Genomic DNA, 25,503 nt, shown 5'->3' on the forward strand with positions numbered 1-25,503 from the left:
GCAGGTGATGCCTATAAACTGTGCAAGACATTGAAAGATCTACAGGAAAGATGATAATCCTGTATATATTAAGCAATGATTGCCATTTTTTTCAGTTTCAGAGAATCATAGCTGGTTGCAACAGAATAAATAAATAAATACATTTTATATATATATATATATATATATATACACATGCATAATATATATTATATATATATATATATATATATATATATATATATATATATATATATATATATATATTTTTTTTTTTTTTTACCAAAACTGAAGTTTTCCTTTAATTTGACTTTGTAGATCTTGGGGAGGGGAGCTGAGCTGGGAACTATCTCTATCTTCCCGAGAAATATACAGGCGATTCAGGTGCGACTCCCCCCTACTATTATAAGGCCTCATGCACACTGGACGTTAAAATAACGTTATAAAAACGCCAGTAGCTTTGCAGTTTTTTAAAGTTTTTGCAACAGCTTTTTTAAGCGTTTATTAGAGTTTTTTCGTGTTTTTTATTTTTTTTATTTCAAAAACATAAAAAAAAAATGCAGAGCTGCGCTTTTGAGCGTTTATCAGCGTTTTTTGATGTTAGAGCTAAAAACAGCTGAAAAACTCCTCTCCGAACCCACAGATTTTTTATTTATTTTTTAAATGCCAAAAAACGCCCCAGCCAAAACCTGCTGATAACAGCCTATGTGTGCATGGACACATAGGATAAAATGATGGGGAGTTTATTGACTGTAGAAAAAATGTCTGAAGTAAAAAAACAGCTGCAGTAAAAAACGTCCAAAGTGCATGAGACCTTACTGTGAGTAAAAGTGAATCTTTCTGTGTTTAGCCTCAGGCTGGAACAGCTTGTTCTTATAAAACCATTAGGATTTTCTGATGTGTTCAAGTCTACAAACAAAACAAAGTAACACAAATGACATAATACAACAAGCAGGATAACGTAGACACTGCTCCGCTGTTGTCTTTGCAGTTTTCGGTGTAGAAGGCCAGCGGTTGACTCATCCCAAGCCTGCATAGGGAATACAAACCAAAACAAAATGAAATGAATTTACTTTCTTACTTGACATATTTGGCTGAGTCAAAAATATTCATAAAGTAACATTAAAGCGAAAGTACAATGTCTTTTTATCAGCTTTAATTTAATTATTTTCTAAAGTTGAAAGACCTGCTCTGGTTTTCTGATAAGATAGGCAGCACTGCTCAAAGGTTTGGAACTTCTCTGTGTATTTACTTTTGACAGGTATTTATATAGCGCCAACAATTTATGCAGCACTTATGCAGTCCAATTTCGATCCATGTATGGTTAGCTTAAAGTCCCTATCACACATGCATACATATACACTATATTGTTAAAAGTATTAGGACACCTGCCTTTACATGCACATGAACTTTAATGGCGTCCCAGTCTTAGCATGTAGGGTTTAATATTGTGCAACTATAACAGATTCAATTCTTCTGGGGTGGCTGTCCACAAAGTTTAGGAGTGTGTCTATGGGAAGGTTTGATCATTCTTCCAGAAGCATATTTGTGAGGTCAGGCACTGTTGTTGGACGAGAAGGCCTGGCTCGCAGTCTCCGCTCTAATTCATCCCAAAGATGTTCTATCTTGTTGAGGTCAGGACTCTGTACAGGCCAGTTAAGTTCCTCCACCCCAAATTCGCTCATCCATATCTTTTTTTTAACTGCTTGTCGATTTACGTCAGCAGAATGGCACTGGTGGGCAAAAGGGCGAACAGGTACGTCCCCTTTAAGAAGCATTGTTGCGGGCAAGCAGTCTCTGTGACATCGGGTCCCGCGGACTCGATGTCTGCCGGGTGCCCGCAATCATGTAGCTGAGAGGTAGAATGGGGAGATGCTTAGTGACAGGACAGAGATCACTGTTCTGTCATCGATAGCAGGGATCACTCTCCTGTGTGTTGTAGCCCTTCCCCCCCAAAGTTAGCATCACTCCCTAGGACACACTTAACCCCTTCACCACCCCCTAGTGGTTAACGCCTTCATTGCCGGTGTCATTTAAACAGTAATCACTCTATTTTTATAGCACTGATCGCTGTATAAAGGACAATGGACCCAAAATAGTGTCAAAAATGTCCAATGTGTCTAACATAATGTCGCAGTCCGGATAAAAAAGGCAGATCGCCGCCAATACTAATAAAAAAAAATTTATAATAAAAATCCCATAAAACGATCCCCTATTTTGTCAACGCTAAAGTTTTGCGCAAACCAATCAATATACGCTTATTGCGATTTTAATTTTTTTTTCTACCAAAAATATGTCGAAGAATACATATCGGCCTAAACTGAGGAAAAAAATAATGTTTTTATATATTTTTGGGGGATATTTATTATAGCAAAAAGTAAAAAATATTGCTTTTTTTTTAAAATTGTGGCTCGTTTTTTTGTTTATAGCACAAAAAATAAAAACTGCAGAGTTGATCAAATACCACCAAAAGAAAGCTCTATTTGGGGGAAAAAAAGGACGTAAATTTTGTTTTGGGTGCAACATCGAACAACCGTGCAATTATCAGTTAAAACGACACAGTGCCAAATCGCAAAAAGTGCTCTGATCATGAAGAGAGTAAAATCTTCCCTGGCTTAAGCAGTTAAAGTTCATGTGCGTGTAAAGACAGGCATCTCAATACTTTTGATTGACCATATAATGTAGATATAGATATGACCTACCAGCATGTTTTTTGAGTGTGAAATCAAGGAACCCTACACAAGAGCAGGGAGAACATTCAATCTCCAGGAAAGTAGTATCCTGCTGGGATTCAAACCAAGAACCTCAATGCTGCAAGGCAAAAGTGATAACCTCTAAATAACTGTGCTGCCCCTGATGAATTGGTCTTAGGCTCCATTCATACTTGTGAATGGGGCCATTTGTGATTATCTGCAGGAGACCTAGCTGGGATTCCCTGTGATTAGTTTCAGAAGGTTTCTCCATTGAAAGCAATAGGAGGCTGACAGTTTTTGTAGCTATTAGAGGCCAATTGCTTGTAGTTCAGCAATTACCTGCACATGATTGGCCCTGGACATAGACAGTCTATGGTGACATCTGCCACAGATAGCAGTGTCATTATGTCAGCTCTCAATTGAAACCTTCAAGCCCTCAAATATCTGGTGTCATCATGTGTGCAGGACATAATTAAACATTTAACAGTTTATATAAATTATTTTAAGCTTGAGTTCAACTCGAAAGAGTATGTTTTCAATCCATTCTGCACTGTGTATAAGCTAATATCCTTTCAATTTAGGCCTATGTAACAATAATATATTAAAAATAAATGAAAATGATTTAGGATTGTGCACTCTTTGGTCCTAAACACAATAAAAAAACACATAAAAAACATTATATATTTAATTTATGGAACAAGGAGTAGCAAGGGGGGTCTGGATGCAGAATGGGAAGACTTATAAAGGCGGTAGTAAGATAAACAAAACTCTTTATTCTACTTCTGTTTATGGGGCTTGGCAGACTGCAGTCAAAGCACTGAAGCAAATACAGATCCTTAACTAGTGCAGGATTAATTAAAAACAGGACTGCAAACAGACCAAAAAAAGTATGTCCTTAAAGTGAACCTTCACTCAAAAGTGACGGTGCTGCTTATTCAACTTCCTACTCCCATCCCTAACACTTTTGATATTTTTTATACGGCGTGCGGGTACCTCTTTTTTGGACAGGTACACAAATGCCACTTTCTTACTTCTCGCCTAGGCGAGAACAACGTGCATTTAAATGGATTGTAAAGTTAAAAAATTTTTTTTTAAATAACAAACATGTTATACTTACCTCCACTGTGCAGCTCGTTTTGCACAGAGTGGCCCCGAACCTGCTCTTCTGGGGTCCCTCGGTGGCTGTCTCGGCTTCCTCCCGCAGGTGCTTCTCACGTTCATGCGAGCTCCCTCTCATGGTGAGAAGCATCTGCGGGCGCGCTCCCGTGATACAGCCAGCGGCTATAGCCGCTGGCTGTATCTCACGGCCCCGCTCCCCGGCGCTACGTGTCAGTGGATGTGATTGACAGCAGCGTGAGCCAATGGCTGCACTGCTTTCCATCCATCCACTCCAGCCAATCAGCGGCCAGGCTGAGTGGTGAAGAGGAAGTCGAGGACGAGCACGGGACTTTCGAGGGGTGAGGTAAGTAAAACGGGGGGACTGGAGGCGCCGCCATTGTTAGATGTTTTTTCACCTTAATGCATAGAATGCATTAAGGTGAAAAAACATTTACCTTTACAACCCCTTTAGGCACACTCAGTCCCCACGCCTCCACCTGCAGTCTCCTGGTACATGTCACGTGTTTCAAGAGACTGCAGGACCAGTTCCATAGCATCGTGTGATCCCGGTGACAGTCGGCTCCTATGTCCAAAATGGTGGTGCCAGATACTTGCAGCAGTATGAAGAACCAGCTGCCGGAAGATAGCGCTGGACTCTTATGCACTGGTAAGTACTTTATTGTTAGAAGTCAGTGATAGTATTTTGAGCTGCTCCTCTTTAATTTGTATACACAAATCCCAAAACACTTGCAAGTATGAAAAAATGTCCAAAAAATTTTGAAACCTCACAGCTTATAGTGTACTTCCCAAATGGAATTATTATGTGATATGATTAAATTCACTAGGGATGAATACTGGATCAATATACAAGTAAAAGGCACAGAGAACTAGAACAATAAATATCCCGCAAGGTTAAGTAATGTGCTGTATAGGCATATATAATATATGCACAGTAGAGATAACGTAATAAAATAATGTCATGTAATATTATACCTCCACTATGGCCAGCCAACGACCATTTAGCAGTGTCTGCAGCAAGCCTGGAAGTGCCCACACAGCAGGAACGGACTTACTGCACTGACAATACCTCCTATGTTGGGACCAATGCCTTTTTTTTAACCACGAAAATGTGAGTTGCCTGTAAATTTTATCTATATTAAAACCTTGTCCTGTGTCTGCACCCAGAGATGCCTCTTCCTTGTGTCTTTTCAATAGACATGTGCATTCGTTTTTGTCCGAATGCATTTTCATCCGAATTTCAGGTATTTTTCGTTATCATTTTAACAACCGATAACGAACGTCCAGAATCAGAAAACCGAAAGAGCCGACATAAATAAATGCTTTATTTTTGTTTTTTTTGCGACAACAGTTCGATATAGATAGGAGATTTGACATGACACTGACAATAGCGATCTGTGTCCATCGAACCTGTGGTCGAATGTGCCTAACCTTAGCTCTATTAGTTCAAGATTATTCTACATAGAGAGAAAAGATTCGACATAGAGAGAAAAGATTTTGACATTATAGAGACAATAGCAAAAAAGGTTGAATATGCCTAGCCTAACTCTATTAGTCCAAGATTATTCGGCATAGAGAGAAAAGATTCAACATGAAGATTTGACGAAGCAGTCGCCGCGAGCGGACATTTATGGTCAAATTCTCCACCCATAGGCTATAGAAGAATTCTAATGTTGGTTGACTAGTAATAATAATTAATAAATATAATTATTACTAGTGTCATACAACTTTAGAATTCTACTATAGCTTGCAGGCGGAACATTCGACCGGAAATGTACGATTGCGGGATCGTACAGTTTAGCTTCTCCGTCGAATCTTCTTAGAACATTCGACAGATACCATAAGCCTTCAATGACAGATTTGACCTTAATAATTTCAGATTTTCGAATGAATGCATTTTTTAACGAAACAAAATAAATAAAAAAAAGAATTTTGGGAGTAACAAAATTTACGAAAACGAAATTCCGAAACAAAATATTTCAGTGTGCACATGTCTACTTTTCAATGAATACTGGATCAGGCTTTGTGTGTCGCTCTCATAGAGAACCTTTGTTCTTCATGGTTTTACCCAGTGGCAGGACAAGGCCATCCAGTGCCCAGGGCAAAGATGCCAAACTAAGCCCCTCTCCCCTTCCCTTAGAGTTAGGGCCAGGGTGGCCACATCCCTGCAATTAACCATTGAACCCAGGGCAACTGTCCCTCCTGCCCACCCCTTGTTGTACTGTAAAACCATGAAGAACAAAAGTTCTCCATCAGAGGCACATATAAAGCCTGATCTGGTATTCATCCCTAGTGAATTCAATCAAATCACATAATTCCATTTGGTAAGTACACTATAAGCTGACAGGTTTCTAATATTTTTGGGGAAATATTTTTGAAAATCTAAATTTGACATGTATATTTTAAACAGCCTCCCAACTTTTGTGGAATTGGGGTTGTACTATCAAATTTCAGACGTTATTGTCTCTGCATGTAAAATAAAAAAAGGACAGGTTACACTATAGGAGCCAACTAATTTAGCAACAATAACTGCCTCAAAAAAGATTTGTTGCAAACAAACAAAAAAATTCCAGTGTTTTGTTTTATTTCCCTAGATGCCCATAGATGGACACTAGGAAGCTTGTTTCTGGGCCATTGTTGAGTAATACAAATGGGACCATTATAGAAAAGGCTGGTAAATCATTGCCAGACAGGTGCTTTTCAGTTCCAGCTTGCTTTCTCTTATTTGAATTTTGTTAAGGAAATGTCTTGATTAAGAAGGAACATAAAAACAAACAAAGCATCCAGATGCTTGGAGTTGGTCGTTTGGAGGTTAGTTACGGGTCTTGTTAGCTCACGTTGGACATAATACTGCATTTGCACAATATACTCACCATAACTTTTATAAATGGTAACAAGAAACATTTTACTGGGGAACTGTAAAGAGAAAACAAAGTTAATTCAGCAGCTGTGTACCATCATGTTTTATGCAACTGAGTTATGGGTTGAAGCCAAAACCGGCAAATGAGCTGTATAACAAGCCATGATTTTTAAATGAAGACAGTTCTCACTAACATCTCGTTATGTTTGCTTTTGTTCTTACTTCTACATGTTTTATTAACAATGTCACTGGATGTTATTTGTTTATACTGAACTATCTGTTCAGGACAGTGTGATATACAAAGACGTGATGGACTCTTTTTCAGCTGATGATTTTCAACTTTATATATTATGATACTTTGTTTAAAAACATTTATAAACTCCAGGCTGAGCAACAGCTGACATATTATTTTGTGGGAGAGGATTTTGTATTGTTCCCTATCAGTGTCCAGGGGTGCAGACAAGGGGAGTTCTGGGAGGTGGGGGGGGGGGGGAGCTGTACCGAGGAGGCAGAGCTGTGCTGGGGGGAAAGTGGTACTGAGGTGGCAGAGCTGTACTGAGGAGGCAGTTTTGTACTGAGGGGGTAGATCTGTATGGGGGGGGCAGAGCTGTACGGGGGGCAGAGCTGTACTGAGGAGGCACTTTTGTACCGAGGGCGTAGATCTGTACGGGGGGGGGGGGGCAGAGCTGTACGGAGGGCAGAGCTGTACTGAGGAGACAGTTTTGTACTGAGGGGGTAGATCTGTATGGGGGGGCAGAGCTGTACAGGGGGCAGAGCTGTACTGAGGAGGCAGTTTTGTACTGAGGGGGTAGATCTGTATGGGGGGGGCAGAGCTGTACGGGGGGCAGAGCTGTACTGAGGAGGCAGTTTTGTATTGAGGGGGTAGATCTGTATGGGGGGGCAGAGCTGTACAGAGGGGGTAGATCTGTACGGGGGGCAGAGCTGTACTGAGGAGGCAGTTTTGTACAGAGGGGGTAGATCTGTACGGGGCAGAGCTGTACTGAGAAGGCAGTTTTGTACAGAGGGGGTAGATCTGTAATGGGGACAGAGCTGTACTGAGGAGGCAGTTTTGTACAGAGGGGGTAGATCTGTACGGGGGCAGAGCTGTACTGAGGAGGCAGTTTTATAATGAGGGGTAGATCTGTACGGGGGCAGAGCTGTACTGAGGGGGCAGTTTTGTACTGCAGGGGTAGATCTGTACGGGGGCAGGGCTGTACTGAGGAGGCAGTTTTATACTGAGGGGGTAGATCTATACGGGGGGCAGAGCTGTACTGAGGAGGCAGTTTTATAATGAGGGGGTAGATCTGTATGGGGGGCAGAGCTGTACTGAGGAAGCAGTTTTATACTGAGGGGGTAGATCTATACGGGGGCAGAGCTGTACTGAGGAGGCAGTTTTATACTGAGGGGGTAGATCTGTATGGGGGGCAGAGCTGTACTGAGGATGCAGTTTTATACTGAGGGGGTAGATCTATACGGGGGGCAGAGCTGTACTGAGGAGGCAGTTTTATAATGAGGGGGTAGATCTGTACAGGGGGCAGAGCTGTACTGAGGAAGCAGTTTTGTACTGAGGGGTTAGATCTGTATGGGGGGCAGAGCTGTACTGAGGAGGCAGTTTTGTACTGACGGGGTATATCTGTAACGGGGGGGGGCAGAGCTGTACTGAGGGGGGAGTTGTACTGAGAAGACAGAGCTGTACTGGGGGAGGGAGCTGTACTGAGTGCAGTTAAACTTATGGTTGGTTATTGCAACACAGCAGGCACTTAGTGTCCATAATTTCCAAATAATATTTTTTTCCTTGTTCAGGTTTTACTTTAATCATCATCCATCACAAGAATTGATGATAGAGATTATAATTGTTTTTGTCTCTTAATCTCTTTTTACGGATCACTGAGTGTTAAATGAATCGTATTTGTACTTTTTGAAGTAAGTTGAACACATGATGGTGTATTAAATGCTTGATTGAATAAAAACAGCTTAAACAGAATATGCTCACCTAAAATTCTAACCTCAGAAAAAAACTATATGTAACTGTCAGTCCATTAGATGTTGTGCATCATTTTGTTGTTCACAATAATGGACACTAGATGGCAAAGTTTCCCAAAAATCTCAAATGCAGTGAATACACAGATCCACTGTTAGCATTCCAGTTTGTTTGTGTAGCCTCACCAAGTTTTAGCAGCTTTTAAAAATGTTGTGTAAAGAAGCACTATATTTTGAGGGCAGAATTGTCCCATTCTGTTTCAATAGTACAAAAGTAGCTCATGTAGCTTTTTGAGCTGCAGGGCATCAAGCTACAGGTGCCTGAATGGTCATGTGGCCAATAGGCATGGTTTGAAAGCTACGGATTTGTTGTTCCGCTTTAAACTACAAAATGTTCAGGTGCGAAACATGGCTTAGGCTCCATTCACACCTGTGTGTTTTATGTGCAGTGCATTAAAAAAAGTTCTGTATACTACATCTTTGATGCGCTTTCATCAAAGCACATGGTTTTTGAGTTCAATAATAGCACACCTAAATGCATGTAAAACTTGCCTAAAATGTAGAGCACCAAAAACGTATCGCATAATGTGAACCAGCTCTTATAAAGGGGCCTGTGATATACTTTGTATCAACATTACAATAAAAAAAAAAAAATAAAAATAAAATACACAGCTCTTGGTGGTCATCCTAACTTTCTTACACATCCAAAACAAGTGGATGTAAAGGCAGAAAGGTTTTACCTTACTGCAAAAAAAATACAGGAAAGTAAAAAACCTTCTGCATGCATCTTTTCCAGCAGCCCCACCTAAATACATACCTGAACCCAATCTCAATCCAGTAATCGGCTCTCTCCCTTCTCATTGGCTCAGATGCAGCAGTGGGAGCCAAAATCCCAGCTAGTGACTAGGGAACAGGGGCAAAGCTTTGCCCCACTTATGGACACAAAGAGCGGGGCTTGGGAGCAAGCACGCACAAGTGGCTTGCTATGGAGGCATTCGGCGGGGGGGAAAGGAGCCAGTAGTGCTGGCACGGGACCTGAGAAGATAATAATCAGAACTGCTCTCTGCAAAACCACAGTACAGAGCAAGGAAGCATAACATGTTTGTTATTATTGGCTCTCCAGCATTCCACCAAAACCACTAATTCTTTTTCTGTAATGATACCATATATCCTTCATCATGCCGAAAAGTGAAAACTGTGTTTAAAGGGGCCCACCTCCACCCGAAAATAAGAAGCACGCTCAAACACACATACCTTTAACTTCTAATTTGCAAACTACTTCAGCTTCTCCCAGATTATTAATGGCCCTGCAGGTGTAGGTTCCCCCATCAAATGGGCTTGGTTTGCGGATGTTCAGTGTCAAGACACCTTGGCTATGTTTCATGATGAATTTAGGGTCATCTCTAATCTCCATTTTATTCTTCATCCAAATTACTTTAGGCTGTAAAATGAGAAACAGAGAACACATCTGATACTTTAATTGAATACAGTGGCTTTAATTTGCATACGTAGAAAACCCACAATTCTATGATAGAAAAAAAACAAAACATGCAACTACATTTATAATCATGACTTGACTTAATGAACACAACTGTGAACATTGGGAGATGCATAACATTTGACAAAGTCTTCTTGAATTCAGATGATATTAGCTTTAAAAGCAAAAAGGGTGTTTTACTTTGTAAAAAATACCCAGTAAGGTGCAAGGAAAGTAAAGACCAGAAAGTAATCCCTCTCCTGATACCAAATATGGCAATATTTACTTGCACTGATGCCAGGAAAATTTCTGCACCCGCTGGCTACAGTCCAGCCCCCTAAAGTCTGAAGGATTTTAAACGGTCTCTTCAGCCTTGAAGGTATCCACTACCCAGAGGGAGCTAACCTTGAAGGGATCTGGACCCCAAGAGATCCACTACCCAGAGGGAGCTAACCTTGAAGGGATCTGGACCCCAAGAGATCCACTACCCAGGGAGAACAGTTCTTTGGGAGTCCGGTATCTGGTGGCAGGCTATGGGTAGCAAGTGACACACTGCATCTGGCAGCAGTCTTTGCGTAGCAAATGGCACACTGCATCCGGCAGCAGGTGAGGGTGGCAAGTGACATGCTGCATCTGGTGGCAAGTGACAAGCTGCATCTGACGGGAGGCAATGGTGGCAAGTGACATGCTGGATCTGGTGGCAGGTGATGATACTAATCCTTTTCCACCTCTTCCAAGACAACAAAAAATGTCCATTGATATACTTCAAGGATATAATAATTTCCCTGCACTGCTGCTCTTCACCTAGCAACTTTTGTTCGCAGCACTGATCCCTAGTAGTGTACTGACTATGTTAATAGCTGTCCTGCTGCCTGTCCTTGATTTGGGCATACTTTTTCATTAAGATCAATCAGAGAGAGGTCACGAGGGGGTTTCGGGGCATGAATTCTAGTTACACCCCTGCTTGATCCTTTCCTAAGAAACTTAAAGGAGTTGTAAAGGTAAATGTTTTTTCACCTTAATGCATTCTATGCATTAAGGTGAAAAAACATCTGACACTGCCTGCGCCCGAGCCCCCCCGTTTTACTTACCTCACCCCTGGAAAATCCCGCGCTCGCCCCCGCCATCCTTCTTCACCACTCAGCCTGGCCGCTGATTGGCTGGAGTGGATGGATGGAAAGCAGCGCAGCCATTGGCTCGCGATGCTGTCAATCACATCCACTGACGCGGAGCGCCGAGGGGCGGGGCCGTGTCATACAGCGAGCGGCTATAGCCGCCGGCTGTATCACGGGAGCGCGCCCACAGATGCTTCTCTCCATGCGAGGGAGCTCGCATGAATGTGAGAAGTACCTGCGGGAGGTAGCAGAGACAGCCGCCGAGGGACCCCAGAAGAGCAGGTTCGGGGCCACTCTGTGCAAAACGAGCTGCACAGTGGAGGTAAGTATAACATGTTTGTTATTTAAAAAAAAATAAAAATGAACTTTACAATCCCTTTAAATGAAGATATTGCCTATATAGACCAGCATATCAATAATATGACGATATGAGGTGCACAGTCACCATAGACTGTGTAGTCTGATATAGTTTCTGCCTCTGTTTCTTCTTTTGTGTGCTGGGCCTTCCCACTTTTCCTTTTGTATGCCTTGTCATATCAAAATGCAATGGTTGTGGCAGCTGTGCAGACTTAGGAACTTGGGGCTTGTCTCAAGTTCCAACAATTAGGTGGTTTGACGAAGTTAACCTTGTTACCGAAATCAAATGTATCAGTTTCGAGAGGGTTGAAACTTTAAAATAAACCTGTGGGTATGTCAGAGCATATCACCTAAGCGCTATGGTTTTTCACTAGAGACAATAACGTACCTTTGGATAACCTCTAACTGCACAGTTCAATGCTGTGCTGTATCCAGCCACTACGCAGCGATCTATAAGGGGTGTAAGGAACTTCGGAGCCATGCTAACATCCTGTTCTTTATAGTCTGATGGCTTATAGATCAGGCCTGGGGAAAAGAAAGACATTACCATAATAGCAAAAAATAATAATAATATCCTTTTAAACAAAATATAATATAAAGGAAAAGGGGTATAATGGTTACTGTATTGTTAGCATGTTTTCCTTTCTAAATACTAAAAACTTCTGTAACACTTTACTTTAAAGTACATTAACCTCAGTCCCTCTAGCTGTCTCCTAAAAGGAGATTTTAAAATCTAATGTTACTACTACACTCAAAGATATATTCAGGAAAATGTTGGACTATACAAGAAAATCCACATAAACATACTGAAAACAATAAATGGATTTAGTATAGAACTCAACACAAGACTCCAGCTTTGCAGAACAAGAGTACTAATTTTATTCTGGATTTCTGTATGACTAATGTACATTATTTTATCTGAGATGACTGTTTATGATTATAAAAAACAGCTTCCTCACATATGCCTATCCATAGTATCTGAAACAGGAGAACGACATAGCTAATGTGCTTGAAAAAAGATTTCTAAAAGATCATGCAGTCTTGCCTATTTTTTTATTTCAAAAGCCTTTGCACACTCTCTAGCTGCTATTTTGATTCAATATTTTAAATGTGGCTGATGAGAATTCCATGTAAAGAAGTATTACAATTAGAAAACAGCACACAATTTGTCAACATTTGCTTTTTCTTTCAACAGAATAAATGTTTGACACTTCTCAGTGTGTATGCACATTAGGTGATGTACAGTATATATGCATGGTTTGTAAATATTTGCAGCTTGGGATCTTGGACATAGATCAACTAATCTTGGATTCTGGAACAAATTTTTCATACAATAATACACCATTTAACTTTTTCATGTTTTGGGTGTGATGTACATCACTAAATGCTTCTTTACATATGTTTTACTTTATAAAATGCTCGTACTAAGGCTTTGATCCCTGGATTATTTTCAGTTCACTTTGATACTTAAATAAGGTTGGTGATCGACAGGAAGATATTTCTCCTAGAATGATTTATGATATCTGCCCATTTCTGAGAAAGTTTTAGTGTCATTGGGTCCTGCTGTGGTCCTTGAACAGCAGTCTTAATGGTGCACACGTGAAGCTTAATTCACAAAGCTAACACATCAGGACAAGCTTTCTTATTTTCAGATAATGAATAATAATGATACTAATACTAAAAAATGCATTTGTTTATTGTTATTATGTTAACCGTATTGTGCCGATGCCTCCTGGCCCTTTAAGGAGTTTCTGATGCCGGCAAGCAGTGTTTATGATCATGTGACTGCTGTGATTGGCTGTCACAGCAGTCACTTGTGATCGAGAGGCTTCCGTTAGCTGCTGGTAACTGTTCCGGGAGCGCACAGGGCATGCGCTCTTGGCATAGCTGTATATACAATCTGGTACGCTAATATGCAACCGCTTATTGTTTAGTTCCACCTGCCAATAGGCCGCATTTTTTGCATACTGTCAGCATGAAGGGGTTAACTTACAGTATATGCTTCTAATAACTTCCTGTTCCCTGCCCAATTCTCGCAGAACAATTCTTCCTATAGTATGGAAAGGGGAGGTGTTCTACAGTCCTAACACAACTTCTGTCCTACAGTGACATTATTGCACCTTAGGACAGGAAGTGTTTTCCTAGCAGGTTTTAACCACTTGCCAGCCAGCTATCGTTAGTATACTGCAGCAGATCGGCTCATTCCTGCAAAACGCCGTAGTTGTACGTTGGCTCTTTTAAGAGCTATAGCAGGCCCGCTGCACAGTGGGGGAGCCGATGCGTATGGCCCGCGGGGGGCAATGTTCGATGGCCACCCGCGATTGCTCCACAGAGAGCCAGAACGGGGAGTAGAGAGTGATTGTCTGATTCTAGTGATCAGGAACAACGATCTCTCTCCTCCAGTCAGTCCCCTCCCCCCACAGTTAGAAACACCTCCTGGGGAACACATTTAACTCTTTGATCACCACTAGTGTTAACCCCTTCCCTACCAGTGTCATTTATACAGTAATCAGTGAATCTTTATAGTACTGATCGCTGTATAAATGTCAGTGGTCCCAAAAAGTGCCAAAAGTGTCCGATCTGTCTGACGCAATGTTGCAGTCCTGCTAAAAATTGCAGATCACCGCCATTACTAGTAAAAAATAAAAAATAATAAACATGCCATAAATCTATCCCCTATTTTGTAGACGCTATAGCTTTTGCACAAACCAATCGATATACACTTATAGCGTTTTTTTTTTCTTACCAAAAATATGTAGAATACATATTGGCCTTAATTGATGAAGAGTTTTTTTTTTGTTTTTTTTTGGGGGGGGGGGGGAGGGGGATATTTATTATAGAAAAAGGTAAAACATATTGTTTTTTTTGTTTTGTTTTTTCAAAATTGTCTGTCTTTTTTTTTGCTTATAGCACAAAAAATAAAAACCGCAGAGGTGATCAAATACCACCAAAAGAAAGCAATATTTGTGGGAAAAAAAGACGTCAATTTTGTCTAGGTACAGCATCGCTTGACTGCGTGAATTGTTAGTTAAAGCGACGCAGTGCCATATCGCAAAAAATGGCATTAAGGGGGAAAGTGTTCCAGTCCTTGAGTGGTTAAAGGTAACAATTTATAAAAAAGCCTGAAAAAAAAAGAAAACAAATGCAGTCATGAAATGTAAGGATCGGAAAGCTGCACTATATTACATTTTTCTTCTTGGGTTCAATTTTACTTTAGAAAGCTATGGTGTCTAGTTATACATGTGTTTTTGGATGGTAATTTACACCTACCTGTTTTTTGGATGACGGCTGTGTTCTTGGAGACTCCTGGGTTCTCACTAAGGCCAACTATGTTCTCACTGAACACTCTGAAGTAATATTCATTTCCCATGATGAGGTCAGATACTGTACAGCGTGGCTGACGATTGTGCTCATATACTGTGAACCATTCCTGAGGAGTATCAGATAATGACACAAAAAAGTGAACATTTGAACTTCTTTCTAAATGGATTTTTTTTAGATTAACATAAACCTAGCAATATATTTTGTAGAAAGATTTCAGCGCTGCTTTTCTTCAACGCAAGAAGGGTTGGCCTTCAGGGTAAAGGATGCCATAGCAGAGATGTATGCAAACAAGAAATTAAAATACAACTATCAGTAAAACTTGTTTTTTTTTTCATTTTGGATAGAGCAAGGGAAGAATATAACCCCTGACAACTGCGGACATTTCCATTCACTTCCTGTCACATAGACAAACAGGATGTTAATGGAAATCCTGCAAATTAAGGGAATTCCTTGGAATCCCCAGGCCAGCAAAACTTGTGTCCTGGGGAGGGGGGGGGGGGGGGGGGGGCACAAACAGCAAAAAATCTTGACAGTTCTAATCCTTCTGCACTTCTAGCCAAAACTTAAAAAAAAAAAATCCTTTAGTTATACTTTAAGATTACATAACAGAGGGTAATGCTACTGGAAGTGTTTCTGTGAAGTTTAGTGTTACACATAGGGTGTTTATTAGGGCTTCTGTAAGGCCCCTTTCAAACTTGTGCAACTTGTCCAGAGAAGCCTGGAGCAAAAAAAGGAAAATGGCGCACAGCTTGCATGACAGTGGAAATGGGACAGAGTGAAAGAAATAAGAAAGCTCACCTGATTGGGGCAGCTGGAGGAGGAGGGGTCATAGGCAGTAAAAAAGGAGATGGCCCTCTCCAGCGTTCAGTAGCAGCATGAGGAGTGAGCTTGGCTGAGGCACAGCATGTCGATGGTGGACACACTGTTGGCCCAGCTGCAGGCAGAGGCGGCATCACGGTGTGCGGAGTGGCTGCAGAAGTGGCTGTCTACGGTATTGGGTGATGGAGCACCTGGAGCCAGTACAGGGGGCAGGAGTCCACACGAGCTTGGAGGCCTCAGCCTCCGGAATGCTTCTCCCCGGACTCCTCCCCGTCACACCAGGAGTCCCATACGGGCCCCTTCAGGGCTGCCTGCTAAGTGCCCGGCTGTGCCTTCAGCAAGGGGTCCAGGGAGGAATCCCCCTCAAAGACTGAGCTCGGCAGGTGGGGTCTCCGAGAGTACCAGGGTCCCCCCGGCCCGCCACGCAACAGGAGCAGGACCATCAAGGTGCTGCTCCTGGCAATGAGTCAGCGGGGTCGGGCCTTCGGCGCAGGAATCGTACAGCAGTGGCCGCTGGGCCTTCCCATGCAGCAAATGGCTGTTCCCCAATTCCCAGATGGCATCATCTGAGGTTTGAAGTGAGGGGGATACTGGACAACAGAGAGGGGAGTGCGGAAAAGGCCTGGGGAAGGCGACCAGGAAATCTGGGCGGATCTGGTGCTAGGAGGCAGGGCCTGCAGCAGTGTGGATCCTTGGCAACCAGGGACGAATCCCCTGGAAGGTTGTCGGTGAGGGAGGAAAGCGTGGCAGTGGAACGATGGGAGGGCAAGCTGTCCTTGTCGGAAGAGGAGGAGCCTCTCAGATGACCTGCAGCGATGGAGGCGAGAACTTGGTGGGACCATTCCTAGGCAGCCTGGCAAGTTGAATTTTAATTATTTTGTGCCATTTGATGTGAGGGTGATGAGGGGGGTGGGCCTAGGTCCAGTAGGAAGTTTCTGTACACGTGGGCAGAGTTGCCCGCGGAGTCTCTTCTGGACATTTTTCAGTCCACAACCATGCCACGGTAGATACAGGGCTGCAGGGGTTCCTGGCGGGTTTGAAGGAACTGGTCCAGAGATTTGAACCGGAGCCTCAGAATGGGAAAGTGCCTATGTATACAAGGCTTTTCCCCGTTCTGGCTTGTCACGACAGAGATCACCACTCCCTGTCATCGGGAGCGGTGATTGCTGTCATGTGACTTGAAGCCCACCTCCCCCACAGTTAATCACTCCCTAGGACACACTTAACCTCTTCATCGCCCCCTAGTGGTTAACCCCTTCACTCCCAGTGTCATTTTTTTATAGCACTGATCGCTGTATAAATGACAATGGTCCAAAAATAGTGTCAAAAGTGTCTGATGTGTCCGCCATAATGTCGCAGTCCCAATAAAAAATTGCAGATCGCCGCCATTATGAATAAAAAAAATTAAAATAAAAATACCATAAAACGATCCCCTATTTTGTAGACGCTATAACGTTTGCGCAAACCAATCAATATACGCTTATTGCTATTTTTTTACCAGAAATATGTAGAAGAATACATATCGGCCTAAACTGAGGGAAAATATAGCAGTGGTGCTGGCGGTGGAGCTGTGGGGAGAGTCTTTCAGGGACCTGAAGGTGCGCTTTCATGGGGATAATCTGGGGGTGGTACAGGTCATCAACAAGGTATCAGCCTCGTCTCCAACTGTGGTATGGCTGCTCCAACACTTAGTGTTGCGCTGTCTGCAGGTAAATGTTTTTATTTATGCTGTGCACCTCCAGGGAGTTAAGAACGTCATTGCTCACGCTTTGTCTCGCTTTCAGTGGGACAGATTTCGGGAGTTGGCATCGGTGGCAGAGCCACGTGGGGTTCCTTGTCCCGACTGGCTGTGGAAGGTTGCCTTGGGATCATCTTCGGATGAATCAGACGGTCTGTAAGTGGCGTGATGTGAGCTGCATATAGCAGGTTATGGCGCGAATGGTTGTCCTTTTTGCAACAGGCCGAGATTGAGCAGGAGGGACAGGAAATACAGTTGGCGGTTCTGTATTTTGTCTCATGGAATCTGGAAGAGGGGGTATTGGTGTCGGGATTGGAGAAAAAATTGTCAGGATTGGCATTTTTGTTCAAATTACAGGGTAGCCAGGACTTCAGGAAAGATTTTTGGGTACGCCAAGCAATGAGGGGTTATCGGCACTCTCAGAAGCACAGGGACTCCAGGTGCCCTTTTTTGTTTGAGCTTTTGGGGAGTGTTTTAGCCCAGTTGGTTTTTCAGTGTTCATCGGTCTATGAGGTCTCTTTGTTTAAAACGACATTCTCCCTGGTGTTCTTTGGAGTGTTTCGGATCGGCAAGTTAGTTAGCCCTTCCAAGAAGGTACAGAGGGGTATGTGGGCTATGGAGGTCGCCTGTGGGGAGGATAGGTTGTTCCTAGGTTTGCGCAAATCCAAAACGGATCAGGTGGGCACGGGCAGGCAGGTTCTTGTATTTTTAGTACCGGGTTTGCCCTTATGTCCGGTGGAAGTGGTAAGGGGATTCCTCGCAGTATGCCCGAATTTGGCAAGGTCCTTTTTGGTGCATGCTGATGGTACCCCTTTGTCAAGATTTCAATAAATTTCTGTTTTCCGGAAATGCTTAAAGGCATTGGGTTTGGGGGACAAAGGCTGCCATATGGGGGTTGGATGAGGAGGCGGTGAAGCACATTGGTAGGTGGGAATTGCGTCGGTTCAAGTTATACATTCTTCCTCACCTGTTGTCAGAGTAACGGGATAGGGGAGCTTATTGGGCATGTTTGTATGGGTATGCATGTTTATGGATGCACATTGGTTGTTATGTTGGTTTGTTTTTTATTCTCTTTCAGGTAGCGTGCAGGGCCTTGTCTGGATATTGGGCCACTCTTATGTTTTTTGGGGGGCAAAAAGAGCAGATTTTAGGGCTGATGGGAGACAATTGGGCCCTTTCTAAAGTGCGCATGCGCCAATGATGTCTACTCAAGCGTATATTGTAAATATCTCCTAAACCGTGCAGGTTTAGGAGATATTTCCGGCACCAACAGGTAAGCCTAAATATAGGCTTAACTATAGGTAAACGTGGTTGTACAGGGTTTACAACCACTTTAAGGCAGGCGTCACAATACTTTCGACAATATAGTGTACATATTCTGAGGGAAGGATAAAGCTATATTACAGCTGGAAACTAGATGAATATATCAGCTTAAATCAACTCAGGCTTATGGATTCATGTGTGAATACAGTATGTATATAAATACATGAATGTGACTTTTTTGAATTTATCCCTGTCAAATGACAATTTTTATTTTCATTTTACTTGCTCATTTTCATGTTGCAGCCCTGATGAAATGTATGTCCACTTGAAACATGTTGTCTCTTATACTTAAAAAATATTTGGAATAAAACCTTACTTTGGATTTCAGTGTGACACTTTGATTTCACATGCAATTACTGTCAGCAATAAAAAACTGACAGGTATTCAATTCCTTCTCCAGTAAAAAAAGTAAACAAGAAAAATGTGTGTGGGGTACACACTATAAGAAAAAAAGACCAACATTCGTCCAACTTTTTCTGTTCTGTTTTAGAGCAAATTGGAACCAATGAATTAAAATTCGTATGAAATTTCTCGTATGAGAATTGTTTGTTATTTCTGATCACGCACAGTCTTTCTTTTCTGATTGTTCTTGTACGAAAATCATCCGAAAACAGTACACATTAAACAAAAACTTTTCGTTCTGTTCTCGTACGAGAGTTTGTCCCTTCGGGAATTTTCATCCGAAAATTTGGAATCGGCTGTCGAAAGTTGTGTACACACTATACGAAAATCGGATGAAAATTCTTGGACGAAAATGTTCGCACGATTTTTTTATAGTGTGTACGAGTCGGTTAGAGTTATGCTTGCAGACAAAGTAGGATTATTTAGTTATATAAAAAGAAATCTGTACATTACATATAAGCACACATTTACCTTTGTCTTCTTATCAGCCTTTTGTATAGTGTAGCCTAAGATTTCTGAATTCCCATTGTCCTTTGGTGGCCCCCATTCCACCAGAGCGTTGAAACCCCAGACCTCTTTGACAGTCACAGCTTGTGGAGGACCAGGCTTCTCTGCATACATAATCAAAAGTATATTTTTAAAGCTCAAAGACAGATATGTAATCAAATAAGGTGTCCTATGTAAACAAATTCTCTGCTTTCAATAAAATTTTTTGCCCAAACAGAAATATACACACTTTAAAGTAACCCCATCACAGGAGAATTTCATCCTTCAGTTACAACCAAGTCTGTGGCAGAGACTTTTCTCATTCTAAAGTTCTACAACCAAGTCTGTGGCAGAGACTATGCTTTATTTCAATCACCTGTCGGTTGCTAAATCCAAAAAAAGGGATTTATCCGATAGCTGTATCATCCAGTTGGGAATGGCTATTCCCTGGATTGCATAGAGAGAGACATTCAAGTGTCAGCAGTTCTAAGCCCCTGTACACACGGTCGGAGATTTCGACAACCAAATCCGTCGGATTTTGCCCGTCGGATCTTGTCCGAAACTGTTGCATACACACGGTCGGACTAAGTTGTCGAAAAATCTGATCATTCAGAACGTGATGACGTAATTTCGTTACGATGGGACTACGTTCAGGCTAGTAGCCAATAGCTTTGATGTAGGAATTTGATCTGAGCATGCGTGGCACTTGGTCCGATCAAAATTCTCTACACATGATCGGAGTATGTCAGATCGAACCAGTTGGTCGGGAAATATTTCCAACAAGTTGGAAAATTGGGTCCGACGGATATTCCGACGAAATCAGTCCGATGCATACCACACACAGTCGGATTATCCGACAACACGGTCCGATAGGACACATTCCGATGGATTCTCCGACTGTGTATACATGGGCTTAGAGTACCTGAGCTTTACTACCCATACCATCTATTCCTTATTGAGAGACTGTGTTCTGTTCAACGTTTTGTAAATAAAAATCCCTAAAGTGGATTCAAGTGTCGGTCTCTACAGTTTACTGGGCCATCAACCTTGGGAAACCCCTAGACGCACACGAGGTGGAGAAGGTAATGGTAAGCCCAAAAATAATCAGCCGCTCCTTCGGGGGTCAGTGCTACATCAGTAAAGGAAAAACCACTTTCCACTACAAGTGCACATGGAAGTGCAGTCACTTTAGATCTGAGGGGGACACTGAAAGCAAATAAAAAAAACAGCATTTTTGCTTGCACATGATTGGATGATAAAATCAGAAGAGCTTCATTTCAGATCTTCCCCTCAGATCTAAAGCGACTGCATTTCCAAGTGCACTTGTAGTGCAAAGTGGATTTGCCTTTAGTAAATCAACCCCCTATGAATTTTCTTCTGCTTAACCCAGCGGATTGAATGAAAAAAAACCTGTCAGCTCCGGTCAGAGCCGCTGTGCTAGCGATCCAACGATATTACAGCAATCTCCCCCGCTGAGCTGCTGCGTTTTGACAGGGGGGTGGCCAGGCTTCTGTCGGACCAGCTGCCATACACACGGGCCAAATGTCTGAGAGTTTTTATTGAACCAACCGATGTTGCCTGGCATTTGGACAATGTGTATGGGGCTTTACTAAACGCAAGTATGTAGATCAGGAAAGCTAATGTAAAGTCAGAAATCCTTGTTTGCATGCTTATCCTAAGCCAGTGCCTAAATTAAATTGAACAAGATGGTCAACAGTCCGGCAACTTCAATTTCGCAACAAGAGGTCTTTATTATAATAGCAATCTCCATATTTTTTTCTCTACAGGTTTTCTTTAATGTTCTACATTCAGCGTCTGTCACAATACATTAAACTATTTTGCTTTCGCTTCACTAAGATGCACTGTCTCTGTTTTAAATTGGTGTTTATAGAAGATACATATGATGAAATAATGAAGATTTTGGCAGCAAGGCATTGGCATGACACCAGCATGCAGGGTAGTTATAATCATTTGGAATGGTTGCCAAGTTCTTGGAATGGCAGGAGCGCCTTCATGACCAATTCAGGACTAGTAAATTCACACTTTCAAATCTGAATTAGGAGGGATTAAAATAAACCTTGCACATTCTGTAGCCTGCGATAGAGCTAGGGCAAGGGGGGTTATGCAGCCATTTCTGGACATAGGGGTTGATTTACTAAAGGCAAAGCTGCCCTGTGCAAGTGCAGTTGCTCCAGAGCTTAGTAAATGAGGTAAAGCTTTAATTTGCAAAGAATACCCAATCACTTGCAAGGAAAATAAAAAAAAAACTGAATTGTTGCTTAAATGTGATTGGAATTATGGAAGTCAGCAGAGCTTCTGCTCATTTACCAAGCTCTGGAGTTTAGTAAAAAAAACTTTGCAAAGTGCACAGTCTTTTCGCCTTTAGTAAATCAACCCCATTGTCCAAAAAATATGTTAAATAAATTTGAAATAGTAGGACCCAATCTTAGGTTAAGGCTGGGTTCACACTATTGTGAATTGGATGTGGATTGGATGTGGATTTGACCGCATCCAATTCGCATAGCAGGAGATTGTGACAGGCTCTCTATGGTCATCGGTTCACACAGCTCCATAGCAGTGTGAATTGTACAGGAGTCCTGTGTGTCTTTTGGTCCATTTCAGGTCCGAATTCAGCCCAAAATTTGGGCTGAAATCGGACCTGAAATGGTGAATGGAGACGCACCGGACTCCTGCTGGGAGCCGCTGCGTGTTCTAGTGTGAGCATAATGGATGGTCATTTTATAGTAATAGATAGATAATATAGTAATGTTGAAAAAATAAAAGAACCTTGCCCTATGGAATAGCTAAATGACTTGGTTCTAAAACATATAAGCTGCTCCCGTCAAAGTGCAGTAGTGCTAGCTTTGTCGGATTTGGGGTGTGTAATGATAGGGGGCGCTATGAATAATGTGACCTAATGGGTTAAACTAAATCTTGTGCATATACAAAATAAAGTGTATAGTGCTGGTTTAAATGCTATACAATTTCATGATTACTTATTAATCCAGTGCTATAATGACAGTGATTCAAATATTTAATCAAAACCAAAGTCCATGAATTTTTTGTGATGCAAGTTCAATCCTTACACCATCACCAGTGGCAAAACTTAATGAAAATCACCCGGTGGATGTGAGTGAAATTCCTACTCATTTGACCACCATGACCTCTCTAACTAAAAAGAAGGTCAGATCAGGCTTGTTATTGTGGGTCTGTGGTCTTGCTAGTATATTAGAGAAGATGTGGCTGGAAGTGGATCATCGTGATGTGATGATCAGCTTGCTTTCCACAGCTGTGGTGAGACAAAAAATGTAAGTGGCCGGAAGTGGCGTGACCAGGATGCGCCTCGATGTATGTTTCGTCTTGACAACATCATCAGGAAGCATTGTGGTCACTAGGCATGTTATGTTTTATTTCCATAAAGTCAGATGTGATTGGTGAAGCCTATTTTTACCCTCCCACTGTTTAGCCAATGCAAAATAAGAACCACCTAGTGGAATAATCAAATAACTACAACCATAGAATAAACAGGCACAATCAATTCCATGATATCTCTGGTGAACCATAATATATATACATTTTATAGTAATAGATAGAGTTATGTTGCTGAGTCTGATTATGATAATAGAAAAGGTAGACATTATCCTTGTCAAGGTATGTTACATTGGGGAGATTTTCCTTCACTTTCTGTGCTGCAGACAAAGCAGAAATGTAACTATGGACTTATTCTGAAGACCATACTCACCCGGTCTGTACTGTAAACAGAGAAGGAAGTGTGTAAAATCTTTTTAAGACCATTGGCACTGGAACAAGTGTTCCCATTGCAACACTTGTTATATTCCTGTTTTAGTGATAACTTAAATTGTAGTATTTGCCATCAATTTCAGTCCTGGTAACAATGGTCACATTGCTAAATAGACATGATAAATCCTCCCAGCAGGGAGACAGATAACAAAGTATGTTCCACATGTTGCATGTGTACATCCCTGTCCTCGGCCATAGCAGGTTAACTGCTTGCTGATTGCCTCACGTATGAATATGGTACCTAGTACGTGATCAGGCACTTCCGGGTAGGAGGTGCATGCTCACGAAGTTGGCCCCACGTTGTTCCCGCTTTAAGTCTATGATCACTGCCATTATCACTAGCATATGAAAAAAAAAAGTCCAGTATATATACCATAGATTGTAGACACTTTTGCTCAAACCAATCAATTTACACTTATCGTGATATTTAAAATTTTTGGTATTTTTTTGTTTAAAGCGCAAAAAATAAATAACTCAAAGGTGATCAAATACCACCAAAAGAAAGCTCAATTTGTGGGACAAAAACACACAAATTTAAGTTATGTACAGTGTTACATGACCACGTAATTATCAGTTAAAGTAACGCAGTGCCGTATAGCAAAAAATGGCTTGCTCAGGAAGGGGGTTAAATGTTCCGGAGGTCATGTGGTTAAGGGAGGCAGTTAAAATGCAGGTTGGGGGTTGTAAAAATGCAGCTCAACCTCATGTTTTTACTGCCTCCCAACCGCAAGGGTAAAGGAGTTGAGAATATTCACTTAAATTATCCAATCATGTGCCAATGAAAAAATAAACAGGGGTTTACTTTTGGCATGACTGGATAAATACAGTGAATCTGTACATAATTTATTGTGGGAACTTTTTCAACTCCTTTAGTAAATTACCCACATAGACTTGCATTTTGAGAAGGATAGGTAAAGCATAACCAATATATACAGTAGCCCTGCAAATATGTGTATGCAAATATGGCTGCCCAATATATAAATCTAACAATTACAAACTATATATGGAAACAAAGAATTTGAAACATTAACACACCTCAGAAACATTTTTATATCAAGCTGATACATTTAAACATGTATCTATGAAAATAGGATAGGAGCCATTAACATAGAACTAAAGGCAAAACACTTTTTTTTTTTCATTTTGGATAGGATTGGGAAGGGTATAACCCATTTCTTTTTTATGCCTGTTTCCCATTGGGGAGATTTTCCTTAACTTCCTGTTCCATAGCCAAAACAAGAAGTGAGAGGAAATCCATCCAGAAGTGAGGGAATCTCTGGTTGCAACCAGGGTCACCAGAATTAGTGTTCCCACAGAATGATTTCCCCTTTATCACTGTTCTGGGTACAACCTACAATTTGGGATATTCTTTCACTTACATTCCTGGTGATAATGGTAAACATGACAAACAGAAAGGATGTATTACCCTAAAACAGGGGCACAAAAAACAAACAAAAAAACTAACAGATGTTATAATTCTTCTCCACTGCAAAAAAAAGGGGGGCGGGTGTATATCTCCATATACTGGGACTTTAAATGAAACGCACAAGGAAGGGGGGGGGGCAGTGCATCTCCATCCCTATTCAAAATTCAAAAAACTATTTTCTCTCAAAATTCCTCTCCACTAGGATAGGTATACTTTAACCACTTCCCCCCAAGCTATAACCGAATGGCGGTTACAGCGTGGACCTTAATTGCTGGGAGGCCATCAATAGATGTTCTCCTGTGCATGAGCTGCCGAAGCGCATGGTGCACTCTGTGATCACTGAGTCAATGAGACTCTGATGATCACAGATTGGAGTAAGAGGCTGATCCCAGCCCCTTACCACGTGATCAGCTGTCAGCCAATTACAGCTGATCATGTGATGTAAACAAATGATCGGCAATCGGCTTTTTTTCTGCTTGCGCTGACAGTGTCAGAGGGAGAGCAGTGCCGAAGAGAGTGAGACTTCACCCAAGCACCTGTGCCTACCAGTGCCACCTGCCAGTGCCCACCAGTGCCAACTGCCAGTGCATAGCAATGCCGCCAACCA

General features: G+C 41.8%; 1 protein-coding gene and 1 long non-coding RNA gene across 2 annotated transcripts in view; one reads left to right on the top strand and one right to left on the bottom strand.

Moving 5' to 3' along the window:
- Window positions 1–242: 242 nt before the first annotated feature.
- Window positions 243–25,503, bottom strand: part of MYBPC2 (myosin binding protein C2) — a 161,249-nt gene continuing 135,988 nt past the window's right edge. The window contains exons 25-30 of the mRNA XM_077457557.1: window positions 19,655–19,794; window positions 14,848–15,007; window positions 11,966–12,102; window positions 9,883–10,069; window positions 6,662–6,704; window positions 243–1,009 (exon numbers count right to left, since the gene is read on the bottom strand). Of these exons, the coding sequence (XP_077313683.1) occupies window positions 6,694–6,704; window positions 9,883–10,069; window positions 11,966–12,102; window positions 14,848–15,007; window positions 19,655–19,794 (635 nt within the window). The 3' untranslated portion in view covers window positions 243–1,009; window positions 6,662–6,693. The remainder of the gene's footprint in view (window positions 1,010–6,661; window positions 6,705–9,882; window positions 10,070–11,965; window positions 12,103–14,847; window positions 15,008–19,654; window positions 19,795–25,503) is intronic.
- The window catches only part of LOC143934173 (uncharacterized), a 37,872-nt gene continuing 18,880 nt past the window's right edge, over window positions 6,512–25,503 (top strand). Inside the window, exon 1 of the long non-coding RNA XR_013263222.1 lies at window positions 6,512–6,599. This is a non-coding gene — a long non-coding RNA (uncharacterized LOC143934173). The remainder of the gene's footprint in view (window positions 6,600–25,503) is intronic.

Source organism: Lithobates pipiens, unplaced genomic scaffold, assembly GCF_037356315.1.
Source record: "Lithobates pipiens isolate NorthernLeopardFrog02 unplaced genomic scaffold, aLitPip1_a1.2 Scaffold_27, whole genome shotgun sequence".
Classification (NCBI taxonomy): domain Eukaryota; kingdom Metazoa; phylum Chordata; class Amphibia; order Anura; family Ranidae; genus Lithobates; species Lithobates pipiens.